General features: G+C 55.1%; 1 protein-coding gene across 5 annotated transcripts in view; it reads left to right on the top strand.

Annotated features, from left to right (window-relative positions):
- Nucleotides 1-13247, top strand: part of TEAD3 (TEA domain transcription factor 3) — a 57596-nt gene that overhangs the window by 21261 nt on the left and 23088 nt on the right. For 2 of the 5 annotated variants that reach the window (XM_030561276.1, XM_030561277.1), the window contains exon 2: nucleotides 4698-4952. In XM_030561276.1, the coding sequence (XP_030417136.1) occupies nucleotides 4817-4952 (136 nt within the window). In that variant the 5' untranslated portion in view covers nucleotides 4698-4816. Of the gene's footprint in view, nucleotides 1-3593; nucleotides 3672-4697; nucleotides 4953-13247 lie in introns of those variants that run through there. The other 3 variants (XM_030561274.1, XM_030561273.1, XM_030561275.1) reach the window with 3 other exon arrangements.

Here is a 13247-nt window from a genome sequence, read left to right on the forward strand (position 1 = left end):
GCACCATCCCTGCTTTTCCAGCCCTGGGCACTCTTCCCCCCCAGGTCCTGGGGAGGGACAGCTGTTCTGCAGCGAGTGCAGGTCAGGAGATGTGTATTTGTGCACGTCTGTGCCTGCACTACAATGTCCTTAAAGCCCCTCTTTGCACCCCGACCCCCAAATCTCGATGTGGTCTTTAAGGACTGGTTCCTGAAGGCTGCTCGGACTCTCACTGGCTGCCCGGGGCACAAATTTGACCCCCCACAGCTGGTGATTGGCATATTTAGGTCACACCCCCTATCTCTGCTACACCAATACCAGCAGGGGAGAGTTGTTCTTCGCTGGCTCTGTGCTGCCAGGGGATCTCTCTACGATGGGCAGGTCATGCCGCACTAGTGTCAGAGTCCACTAGTGGTATAGCACAACGTGGTCTCACCAGATTGGTGAGAATCCAGCCTAATGCAGTGATTAAAATAGAAACAGGAGCTCCTCTCTACTTAGAGCAGAGATGGGGGAGCTTTGCTCCCCAGCCTTCCCCGCCTCCCCCTTACTTAAGCTCTTGGCCCTGTGTCTCTGTTTTGAGGGGGATGTTTGGTGGGTTACTTAAGAGGGAACGTGAAGGTTGAGGAAGGGAGGGGAAAGTGAGAGAAGCGACAGGAAAGAGAGACGGTAGGAAGGTGGAAAGTGGATGAATATATCCCTGTGGGGAGTGGTGATGGAAGTAGGTAGTTCTTATGGGCTTTGCTGAAATGTACTGAAGCTCCTGGGAGAATGAGAACTCCCCTAGAACGTTGGTTCTGGAGAAGGTATCTTCTCCGTTCTGAGTGGTGAGGTCACCATTTTGTATGCACTCAAAGAGGCAGCGAGAGGCTTGGATGAGCTCCAGGAAAGAGGGTCGCCATTGGAGGGACCTGCCTGAGAAATGGGAACATTAACGCTCAAGAGGTCTTGGTCTTGCATCTTGGTCAAATCTGAGATCTTTCTGCACATTGAAGGAAAATCTCACCCCAGCTCTTTGTGACAACCTTCAGCTCCTCATGTCCTCCAGAGAGCTTGCTTACAAAGGTCAGCCAATCTCCTGGCCACACTAGGGGGCGGATAAAGATGGCAAACTAAGCTGCAGGAGCTGAGTTTGATCCTGCGAGGCCCCTGACATTACTGGAGAACTGATACAAGGGACCTGCGGAACTCACTGGCCTCCTGGATTTGGGAATGGAGCAGGCCATGGCCCTGATTTTGAGTGAAGGAATCCCTCCGCCTTCCCCAAGGACAAGCTGATGTAAAAGAAGGAAGGTGACATGTTTCACTCCAGCCTCCCTCCCCAACTCCAATCAGGTTAGGCAGCCCCACACCTCCAAAGGAAGCCCAGCATGGCTGGTTTCCCAATTGTTATTGTGGTCGCTGTTTTGTAAGGGCTGGGTGGAGCCTTGGATTCATCATCTCTTGCACTGTACGTCAAAGCTATGACTCGCCGCTCGCCTGCACCCTCCCTCCAGGAAATGGAATTTCTTGGCTTGGCAAGACACTGTTTTCCCAGTAGTTGCCACTCGCACCATGGCCAGGCCACCCTTGGTTCTTCCTCTCTGTGTCCCCAGTTGGGTGGGGCAGGGAAGCTCTATGTTCTTCCCTTCTCCCCCACCCCAAATACTCAGAGCTTTGATTGTGTCGTCACCTGATGGGAAGGAAAGCTCAGGGTGATCTCCGAGGTTTCCCCACTAGTGGGGTCAGTAGGAGAAGACGTGTGGATACTAATTCAGCCTGTAAGCAGCGATGGGAGACCTGGGCACTAACGCAGGCCTGAGGTCTGCATGTGTGTTTGTACAGCCCCTAGTGCCACAGCATCTCCATTCTGCTTGGGGCCTTCAGCAGCTACTGTCATATTAACAGTAATGGCTGGTTGGAGGCAGGATTCCAAACCCTTGGTTAGAGTGTCCTGGGTGGGATCTCCTGGGAACACAGGGCTTGTCAGACAGGATCAGCCCAGGATCTGTTCAGCCCAGCATCCTGTTTCCAAGAGGGACCAGTCCCAACTGGCTCAGAGGAAGGTCCTGCAGTTACAAGGACATCCTGCTCCCAGAGACCGCTTCCTCCTGACCCCAGTAGTGAGTGGCCATGCCATAAAGCAAAGGGGTTCACAATCCCTTCCAAACCTCATTTCCTCCCTTCTAGGACCCTCCAGTGATATTCTACAGTAGTTGCGCAGAAAGCTTCAGTGTATCTCCACCCCACCCCCCCCAACCGTGCTGCAGTGCTCAGCCACAGGGGTTCCTGCGTCTCCTGGGGTGAGAGGAAGCAAGGTGTCTCCAGGAGAGGGTGTTGGGGAGGGGAGGGTCTCGATATTCTCTCCATGTGTTGCAAGAAGAGGAAATTCTGCTGCATCCTGGCCCCATGCAGAAACATGGGTGTCTGTCTGTCTCTGGCAGGCGTTCAACTGTTACCCTGCTGCTCTTTACCCCGTTCGCCTTCTCCAGCAACGGCTCCTCAACTCTGTTCCCCTTTGCCTCCTGAGCTAACCAGCTCTTGCCTGCACCTATGCTCCCCTTGCAAGCTCTTGCACACCCGTGGTCCCCAGAAAAACCCTGTCCCCCCACCCCATCCCAGTGCAGCACTCACAACTGGGCGCGTGTGTGTGTGTGTGTGTGTGTTTGGGGAGCCGGGAAGCTACACAACAGCCGCAGCAGCCTCCCTCTCCATCCCTCCCCCTTCTCTTTGGCTAACTGCTCCAATTCTGTTCTCCTTATTTGGCCACACTGCTCCCAAAGAAGGGGGGTGTGCGAGTGGAGGACGGGGAGGGGGGAGCAGCGGGAGAGACTGGGTGACATCACGGGGCTCGGGGAGAGACAGAAAAAAAAAGTTACTTTAAAAAAAAATAATAAATCCCTGCGCACTTGAACCAGCAGCTTGCTGCAGTTCCTTTAAAAGGAGATGTCTGTACTGGAGACCTCTCATGTGCTCTCCCAGCCCCTCCGGGAAGCCTCTAGCTGAAGGAGACACCTCTGTTCTCAGCTCCCCACCAGCAGCAGCTGCCGCCAAACATGTTATTGCAAAACATGCTCTGGGAGCTGAGCAGGAAGGGGGGGAGCAAGAGGGGAGGTGAAGTCGCAGGCGCTGGTTTGAGGCCTGTCTGGCAGAACCTGTCTGGGGAGCAGAGCTTCCCCCGGGGGCCCCCACTGGCGCTTTGCGCCCTACACGCAATACCCAGTGACCTTTCGGGGGAGGGGGCAGGCTTGTCCAAATAGACACGTTGAACCAGAGTCCCAAAGCAAAACTAGGGGCTGAGGTTTTCAGAGCTGGGATCCAGGCACCTGGCCCCCATTCAGATCAAGAGAAAATGGGCATCCAAATCCCCTGGGTGCCTCCAAAAGTCTCTGCTGGGGTTTTCAAACCCTGCTCCTGTCTACAGACTTCATGTCCAACTCTTCCCATTTAAGCCACTGGGGAGTTTAGCCTTTGGTGGGGGCAGAGTTTGACGGCGAGGCTGCACTTTGGGCCCCAAGGGGCCCCCAGCAGGACTTTCAGGCACTGCACAGCGAGGGAGCCTAGTGCCGACACAGGCTCTGTGTTGTTCTGTGGGGGGCAGTGACACCATGCTGAGGCCTCCCCACCGCATTGCCTGTGCTGCATCCCTGCACTGAGGTATAACGATGCCGAAACGCAGCAGGCCAGGGAGCTCCGAGGCAGCAGCACAGCTTGTGAGTAGCTGGGTTGTCGTGTAACTACCAAGGGGCTGCAGTGGAGCAATACCCACTTCTCCAATGCCCAGCATGTAGCAGCCGAGCGTTTCTCATGCTGGGGGTCCCAACCCAAAAGGGGGTTGCGAGAGCGGCAGCTGCTGGCCAGGTGCCCAGCTCTGAAGGCAGCGCCAGCAGCAGTGCAGAAGTAAGGGTGGCATGGTATGGGTCATCACAGCCTGAAATATTTTCAAGGGGGATCACAGCAAAAAAAAAAGTTTGCGAATCCCTGTACCAGCCCGTATTCCAGGGGTTCTCAAACTGGGGATCGGGACCCTCAGGGGGTCATGAGGTTATTACATGGGGGGTTGTGAGCTGTCAGCCTGCACCCCAAACCCTGCTTTGCATCCAGCATTTATAATGGGGTTAAATATATAAAAACATGTTTTTAATGTATAAGGGGGGTGCAATCAGAGGCTTGCTGTTTGAAAGGGGTCACCAGTACAAACATTTGAGAACCACTGCCATATTCCATCTCTGTTATTTTCTGTCTTTGCATTCAAGGTGGCAGAGAGCCCCTCCCTGCCATGTGCAATTACCCCTTGAGAGCCAGTCACTTGGCAGCTGGTTCTTGCCTGATGGGCCAATAATTGCCCGGTAAAACCTTGCTCTCCTCTCTTGATATGGGTAGAAGAGGGATGCAGGATTGGGGCTGGAGGTTCCTGGAGGGCAGGGCTGTGATCCGGGGCAGGGGACGTGGTCCCGTCTTGGGGCTGGAGGTTTCTGGGGGCTGCCCTGTAATGTACCTCAGACCGATCTCTCCTCTGGCTCCAATAGTTTCTATAGGGGCGTTGCTGCCAGCTCTAGGACCCCTTTGTCTCACCTGACAGGAATACATTCACTGCTGGTATCCCTAGCAGAGGAGGAACTTCCCCTCCCAGCCCCTATTTCCCCCTGCTCTTCTTGGCTGGTCGGAGGCAGTGTGCATACAGCTGGGAGCAGGATGTCAGGAGACGTCCATTGCTGACCTTTGCTTTGTCCCCTCAGGTTGTCGAGTTGCCATTTGGGGCTCGGGGTCGGAGCCCAGAGCAGCCATCACAATAGCGTCCAACAGCTGGAACGCTAGCGGCAGCCCCGGGGAGGGGCAAGAAGATGGACAGGAGGGAATGGACAAGAGTCTGGACAATGATGCCGAGGGAGTGTGGAGTCCAGACATCGAGCAGAGCTTCCAGGAGGCACTGGCAATCTACCCCCCCTGCGGCCGGCGGAAAATCATCCTCTCGGACGAAGGCAAGATGTACGGTGAGTGAGACCAGGCCATGCTTGGTTTTAGAAGGGATCCAGGCTTGACCCAACGGACGCTACAGGGGTGCCTGTTCAAATGTCCATCATTATGTTTCAGAGTGAACACCCGGTTACGATGAATAAGAGCAGCGCACAACTCTCTTAGAACCAAACTCTGCCCTTTCATTCCCACTCCAAAGTCCAATTAAATTGAGAATACATCCCTTTGGTTATTATGTTTTGTCTCTGACTCCAATTCAGGAGTAGAGCAGTAAATTTCTTGGGTTTGCTGCCAGTGCGAGGTGGTGGGCTCTGGCAATGAAAGTCCTGTCTTTCATCACAGAACAGGTGTAGCCTGATGGAAGTGTTGTGTGAGAGTCCGAGTGGGGATTAAGGGTGCCCAAGAAGGCAGAAGCTGGGGGCTCAGGTTTGAAGTGCAAACATGAGGGGAGCCCAGACCTTGACTAGCAGAGCAAGTTAAGTCAAGATTGAGGTTGATCGGCAGAGCTGCGCTGGGAGCTTATTGCTGGAGCAGCTGGGGATGTGGTGGGTGGGTCGGGACTGAGGTGCCTTGAGAGAGCTGTATAGGGTGGGTTCTGCAGCACCTGAGGCTCTGACTTTCGATCTCTCGCATCCAGTGGATGACTGAAATCACCCTGTGTCAGCCCCCGCGTTCTGACCTCATCTGGGTGACTGCTAGCTGGCGAGGGGAGTGGAGGGTGACAGAGAGAGAGAAGGTAAAAGTGAATTTCTAAAGGGGAATTGCTCCTCCAGGCTCAGCCCCCAGATGCCCCAAGCCTAGACATCTCTGACACGGAGGCATTAGGAGCTCTTTGGATGAGCAGTGCCTTCCCTTCTGCCTATCACTTTCCAAGGCTTGGCCATTACTGTCTGCACCATGGGCACTAACCTAATATCTCAAGCACAGTATTCTGGGCCGTGTCCCTACTGGCCTGTGGGGAGCACGGAAAGGGAAGCCAAACTGGGACAGGTTTGGCAACCATTTGTAATGGCTCAGACGTGTCGAGAAGTGTTGAACTCTGTTCCCCATGCTGAGGATCCACAGTTCCCTTGCACTCTCCCAGTCTCTGTCCCTCCCTCTGTGACATCTTTCCCTTCTCTCGCTCCCTCCCTCTTTTTTTCACTCCCTCCCTCTTTCTGCTTTGCCTGACTGACTGGTTTGGTGAAGTTACCGCCAGAGAGAGGCTCTGCGCAGGGAGTCCACACGCCTGGAGCTGGGCGTGAAAGCTGGTGTGTCTGGCCTCTCGTGCAGGTCACAAACAAGACACTTCCTTCCACTTCCGAGGCTCCCTCGGCACTGCCTTTGGATCTGTGTTTTGAAACCGCGGCTTGGCCTCAAAGTTCCCCCCGTGTCGATGGTTTCCCCAGCTCTGAATTTTTGGGGCCACCCAGAGCCCTCTCCTTGCCCCATGTCTCCATCAGAAGCCCCTCCACTTCCATTTCCAACCCAGTAGGCCACATTGATCCAACAGAGTCATGGATTTGGCCTGGTGTCTCCCGCTAGAACAGGGTCACCTTGTCAATGCAGAGTCTGGCCGAGGGAAGTCTGTACCCATGGGTGGCTCTGGGGGACTGGGGCCCATTGCCTCTTGGGTTCAACTTTAAATACATTATTGGCGTGGCAAGATAGGCAAGTGTGGCCCAAGTCAGTGCATTCAGCATCTTCAGCTGGAAGCACGAAGCCTTGTTGTTACAGGAACCTGCCTCCACCCATTGACGGTTCAGTGGGTTAGGATGCGGTGCCCACACTCTAGTTTCCATAGCTTTGTTGGCGTGACCAGCTAGACAAGTGCTTGCCTGAGTCGAGAGTGAGTCTGCGCCGAGGACGGGCCGGCAGTTAAGAGTTCGGCAGGGGGTGTCTTTGTGCAGTGAGCTGGGTGACTCTGAGCCCAGTTCCTGGCAGGTCAATTGTCCACATCAACACTTCCCATCGAAATTGGCACCTTCGCAGGTGTTGTCAGCAGCAAGGCCATTGAAACTCGCCTCCCCTCGAGAGGGTCCTTCCAATGCAGATGTGGAACGCGCCTTCCCTGCTGCTGGCAGTGCTGTACCTGCTCTAGGGTGTCAGTCTTTAGGGATGTCAGTCCAGGACTCTTCTCCAGCACCATAAGGAAGTCCGACCCGGTTTCTGGCATCCTCTGCCGAGATCTCTCCTGTCCCAACAGCTCAGCACAAGGTTGGACTTGCTCAGTGCTTGGATGAAAAACCTCCAAGGAAACGCAGTGAGCTGGTGAGAATGGCACCAGTATTGCAGCGCAATGCGAGAGGGGGGGATATGCTGCTGGAGCGGGGCCTTTCTAATGAAATGGACAATAGAGATTTAACCCCCCCCAAACCGTTCTGGGCTTTCTGCCTCCCTCGCTGCTGGTCACTTGGGCTATGTGTAAACACATGTTGTCTCCTCCTCCTCCTGCTCCAGGCTGAATGCTCCTGTGATGTCACTACTCTGTGTTTGTGACCTCAGACCTGTCTCCATGGGGATGGACTGTCATATTATAAACACTGTGTAACGACCTCAGAGGATGACTCGTGGAGGTAGGGGGGTGGAACACTGTCTAATAGTGGTTAAAGTGCAAGACTAGGCTTCAGGAGGTCTGGGTTCTGTTCCCAGCACTGCCACCAACTCTGCCTCGGTTACGCCGTCTTAATAATACAGGGAATACCTACCTTACACTTAATGTGTTTGTCTCTGTAAAGCACTTTGGAATCCTGGTTGGATACTAGAGAAGGGCTAAGGATTTAGGATAGTTATATATTGATCATATTCTGAGAAACTGGGCACAGCTCTTACACCCAATCGGAACTGGCCAGATGTGTCTTTGTATCAATCCCTCGGGAATCAGCACTGAGCTGAAGGGAATTGCAGACAGCTGGTAATGCCTTACCTCTCTCTCTAGTTGCAAAAGACTCTAAAACACCTGACCAGTTGGGCACAGAGCACCCATGAAATGTAGCCTCCTCTGAGGAGCGGGACAGTCATCAGCACACTGCCGGAGTTTGTCTTTTTAAGTTCTTCCCTAAGCATTGGCCATTCCATTAACAGCTCCCCTCCCCTTGCACTGGTCTCGCTGGCTCTCCATGCCTCTCCCCCTGTTTTCAGATCTTCCTGCAGCAAAGCACGACTTCTCCCCACCCCTGCTCCCAAGATTCGGGGCCACCCAAAGGGATGTGCTTCACTACACAGCCTTTCAGCCCTTGCACCCCTGCTCCCCACTCATGCCACCCAGCAGGGGCCCTTCTAGCCCAGGGCCTCAGGGATGGAGCCTAGGGAGCGCGGGGATTCCAAAGCGGGTGCATTTTTTGGATTTCTCTGGGAATAGTTGGAGTGCCGCTGGGGAGCTTGGCCTCCACTCAACAAACCCAAGTGTGTAAACTGGTTTTTCCAGCCCCTGGGAGACATTTGGTAGTTGCTTAAAGAGACAGCAGCCCAATTCTGCTTTCATCTTCCACGCTGCCGCACTTGGTACAGAAACTCATTTTCACCTTCTCTCGCTGTCTCTCCCCACACACACACACACACACACACTTTTTCTCTGCCTCACCCCCTCCCTCCCGCTCTCTTTTGTAGGCAGTGTTTAGAACTGGGGGCAGGCTGCAGGGAACCTTCCTAGTTTTCCTCCTAGAGAAGAGAGCAAGGGTCTGTTGAACCGAACATACGGTGGGCCCAGGTCTGTGTCTGGTCTGGGAGGGAGCTCAAATAGCTGGGCGAACTCATAGTCCTTGGGCACCCAAGTCCACCAGCGGGAGCATGGCTTGGGGAGGCTGTGAGCTTCCCTACCCCAATCCTAGTTCTTCTGTGAGAGGAGGGATTGAAACCACCATGACCCTTGCCTCTGATCTTTAAATCGTGATGTGAGGACCTCAGTAACTCAGCCAGAGGTGAGGGGTCTATTACAGGAGGGAGTGGGCGAGATTCTGTGGCCTGCAATGTGCAGAAGGTCAGCATAGATGATCATGGTGGTCCCGTTCTGCCCTTCAAGTCTATGATTTGCATGGCATTAAATGACTCCCTGTGTTTGTGCTCCCCCCATTTGCCTGGTGGGGCTGTTGACCCCTTCCATGGGCATTATTTCCAGCCTGTATGAATGCCCTCTGTGGCCCCCTAACGAGAAACCCCATGGAGAAGCTGAGGATCTCCATGCTGGAATAGTGGAAGCAATGGGAAACGAGTCATTGGCCGTGCAGAATCCAGGGTCCTCCCCGCAGGGGAAGGGCTTAGCTCACACCTGTCACGGGTTCTCCAGGCCACACAGCCACAGAGGGTGTCTCAGCCATGACCAGAGGGAGACTGACCCCAGCAGAGCCAGGGAATCCCACCTCCTCCACTGTTTATCTGGGAAAAGGGAGTGTTGTTCATCTAGTGTTACCCCATTGCCTTTTGTTCCTGCCCAGCCTACTTACTTCCCAGTACTCCAGTATCCCACTAAGAGAATACTCTAGTATTCGATAGCACGAGCCCGAGACTCGTCATTGTAATCAGTAACGTTGTGGACCATCATGACAGAATTCAGTAGTATTTTCTTCTCTGAGGATTTCTGCAGTAACATCCCCTCCCAACAGCTTACATGAGTCTCCTTACGGTATTGCTGGCCGTTGTTTGTTAGCTGTATTACAGTAGTACCTAGAGGTCCCAGCCAAGGCCGGGGACTGCGTTGTGCTAGGCAGTATGAAAGGGTCCCTGCCCTGAAACGCTTGCAATCCCCTGCTGTAGCGTTCTTTCCTTGGGGATGCCACTGTGCTCTGACGGGATGAGAGCTCTTGCCAGTGATGGACCAAAACAGGACATGGTGGGGCATTCTGTAGCTTCCCTTGACATGGGCGAGGGCTTCTCCAGCCCACCAGCATGGCTGTCTATCCAGACAGGCATTAGAGATGGAATTCTCCAGGGGGATCCCGGAGCATTGTAGCTCTGGCACTGCACTTGAGGGGTGGGGGTGCTCTGATTGCAGAGGGACTGAGGGAAGCAGTGGAAGGGGGGCAGCCTTGACCTCTAGCATTTGAATGGTGGCCAGGCTATGAGCATGGTGGAGGGCTGGGGCTTGTCGGGCAAGGGATGTGTCTCTGTCTCTCAGGGTTGTTGCCAGGAACTCAGGGAGCCTGCGCCTTGCTCCCAGACAGCAGGTGTAACTTGAGTTGGACTCGGCCAGGGCTGGTATGCTGCGGCACGCGGATTGGCTGGAAGGTTGTCCCACTAGGTTATTTTTAACAGAGCAGTCCAACTGGTTCACGTGGTGGTGTCAGGGGAGAGGAATTTGGGGAATGTGGTAATTTGGAGGAGGGACGTGCCCTCCTAGAGGGAATGGCACAACCTCTGGTGAATCACGGGGCGGGACAGCCCTGCAAGGCCTGCTGGTACCAGAGAGTGAGAGAGCACGACCCTTAGCTACCTGGTACCATAGAGACAGGGAGGGGGGGCATGCACGGGGGGCCTTCCCGCTGTTCCCAGAGACAGACACACACAGACTTAGCTACGCAGGTACCCTAGAGACAGTGGGGCCCACACAGAGCTGTCCTGCTGGTACCACACACAGGGAGCAGAGAATAGGGTTGGTGTGTGCTAGTACCAGAAAGATACACGCAGCTCCATGGTACAGCAGAGGGTGCATGTGTGCACGCGCACACACACCCCTATGCTCAGAGGGAGGAGAGTTACCCCCAGTTCACCACAGAGTGCAGGGGAGTCGGGGGCACAAGGGAGAAGTGACACATGCTGTTAAAATAGAGGTCAGGGGAGAGGACAGGATGTGAGAGAGACACACACAGAGGGCGGAGACCCGCTCATAGCACTTGGGGAATGATGACCCCTTGAAGCTTTTGCAAACTTCCAGAGCAGCTGAAAGAGGCTCCCACCATGCAGGGAACCCTGCAGCGGCAGAGCCGAGGGTGCACTGTTAATACCCGCTGAAAATAGTCCAGTGTCCCACGCCCATAGTGCACCGGTTGCGCCATGCCCCGCTGCGGGGCGTGGGCTGCCCCATATGGCCGCGCTGTGTTTGTAGTTCCTTCAGCCGTGCTCAGGATTGGGAGGAAGGTGGGGATGGAGGAGAGTTGGTGTGTCCCCGCAATGGGAGGGCTGGAAATACAATCACTTCACATTGACTGGCTTCACTCTGCAGTCCTCCCCTCCCAGCAGGGTCCTATAGGACACCTACTGATCCCGAAGCCCCTCTCCTCCACCACGGTCACTTTTTCTTCTTTTCTTGTCCTCCTTTCTCCACCCTCCTCTTCCTTTCCTCTTTGCCCCCGGGCCTCTACGCTCAGCGTTGCCCTCTCCTCTCTCAGCGTCTCCTCCCTTGCCACCCTCTGTCCAGGTCCAGGGATCTTCAGGGTTATCTCCATTGCTCTCTCACACACCCTGCCACCCCTTTCCTGCTTCCCCCCAATGCCTTCCACCATGCTGTGGGGCCAGGCCTGCTGGGAGTGCAGCCTCTTCAAGCCACTAGGCCTCCTTGCTGTTACCTCCTAGGCCAGGGCCCACCATGACTCTGGATCCTTCAGGTCTCTTGTCTCCCAGGTCCCGGCCTAGCTATAACCCCTAGGCCCTTGTGCTCTGACAGCTCACCAGGGAGTCAAGATTGAGTTCCACGCTGCCAGGGTGAGCAGGCAGGCTGGGTGGGCACCTGCCATGTACTTCCAACAGCACCTCTCCAGGGTACAGCTAGCCTTGGGCGCCATCCACGCCCTGTGAAGGGAACGGTGCAGAGGCTGAGAGAAGTGGTGTCTGGGGAGCTCCTGGGGTGAGAGGCCCCAGGGCGAGGGTGGAAGAGCAGACCTCAGACCCCAGGGATGAACAGGAAGGAAATGGCTGCGGCAAGCCAAGTACTTAGCAGTTGTCCCCTGATTACCCTCCTTGGGCTGCGCTTATTTCTAATGTGCAGTTTGCAGTGGAGAGGCTGCAAGGGGAAATGCATCTAACAGTGCCACGCCGCCACCTTCCCCCCCACCCCCCCCGGGATCAGCCTCAACTCAGATAGCACCCCGAGACTGTTGGTCTCGGGTGGAAGGACTGGGGAGGGGCTGAGGGCTGGAATCTCCTCTTCTCCCTCACATCTTTGGAGTAGCCCAGCAGGTACAGACAGGTCAGGCTGGGCCTCGGCCCACCTGGTTCTGTGCGGCTAGAGACTAGGAAACCAGAGCCCCTGGTTGTGGGCGTTTATGGGAATGCAGGATTATCTACAGCTGCCTTCTAAGGGGAAGTAGTCCAGCCGTCCCCTGTGGGGGCCAGTATTAACCCAGGGCACGGGGAATCACTCCAGCTGTTCCCTGTGGGGAGCCCCATTACTGCCAGGCAAGCTTGCCTCTGTGTGTGAGGGAAGAGCGGCTGAGTGGATGGGCCACTGGACTGAAACTCAGAAGACAGGAGTTCTATTCCTGTGCTGCTGGGTGATTTTGGGCAAGTCACTGCCCCGTTCTTTGTGCCTCAGTTTCCCCAACTGTAAAGTGGCCTCACAGGGGAAGTGAGGACTGGGTGAGTGCATGCTCCAGGGGCAAAGCGGGGGGGTCTGTTCCACCCCCGTAAGGGGTTGCACACCTCCCTTTGTCCCCCAAGGGACATGGTCCCTGCTCCAGCTGCTCTTTTGGAGGGAGCATTGTTACTCCCACGTATGGAGCCTTCCTTCTCTTGCCCTCCCCGGAAGGCATGGGATGCAGCTGACCCAGTGCAGCACCTGGCGCTGTCTGTCGCCGTGTTGCTGGCAGAATTGCAGAGGCATGAGGAGGGGGTGAGGGGAGCTTGTGCTTCTTCCCTTACAGCGTGAGGCCTGTTCAGAGAGCCCCTCCCCCTGCCCCCAGAAGGCACGGGGCGTCGGCACTGTGACAAAAGTTGTTTGGCTTTTTTACTCTTTTTTTTTTTTTTTTTTTTTTTAAATCCTAAACTAGCTCCAAGGGCATTATGACTAGCTCCAGCCACCACCATCTGGTCCATTAAAATAAATCTGGCGTGCTTCCCCACCCCCACATCGGGGAGGGGAAAAGGGAGGGGGGAAGGAGAGAGAAGAAACCTCCCAGCTGCTCTGAGGTTTGAATTTAGATTGGCCACAGCTGGCCTGTAAAATGTGGAGCAAAAGCGTTTCTGCTTCGGATTAGGCTGAGGATGTTGGGCAAGGCTGTTTAAAAGGCCAGTGCTCCTGGAAATGCGGATTGGGCCATGGGGAAAATTTGGGGGGTTGCCAATGTTGCTTACGTCTGAACCCAAATCTCGTGCCGTGCTCTTCGCCCATTTCCGCAGGCTCACTGGCCTCCTGCTGCAGCCTGTAGAGTGGCCAGTTCCCCTCCCAGGAGGAGGGGAGGGGT

Source organism: Gopherus evgoodei, chromosome 4 (assembly GCF_007399415.2).
Source record: "Gopherus evgoodei ecotype Sinaloan lineage chromosome 4, rGopEvg1_v1.p, whole genome shotgun sequence".
NCBI classification, from domain to species: Eukaryota; Metazoa; Chordata; order Testudines; family Testudinidae; genus Gopherus; species Gopherus evgoodei.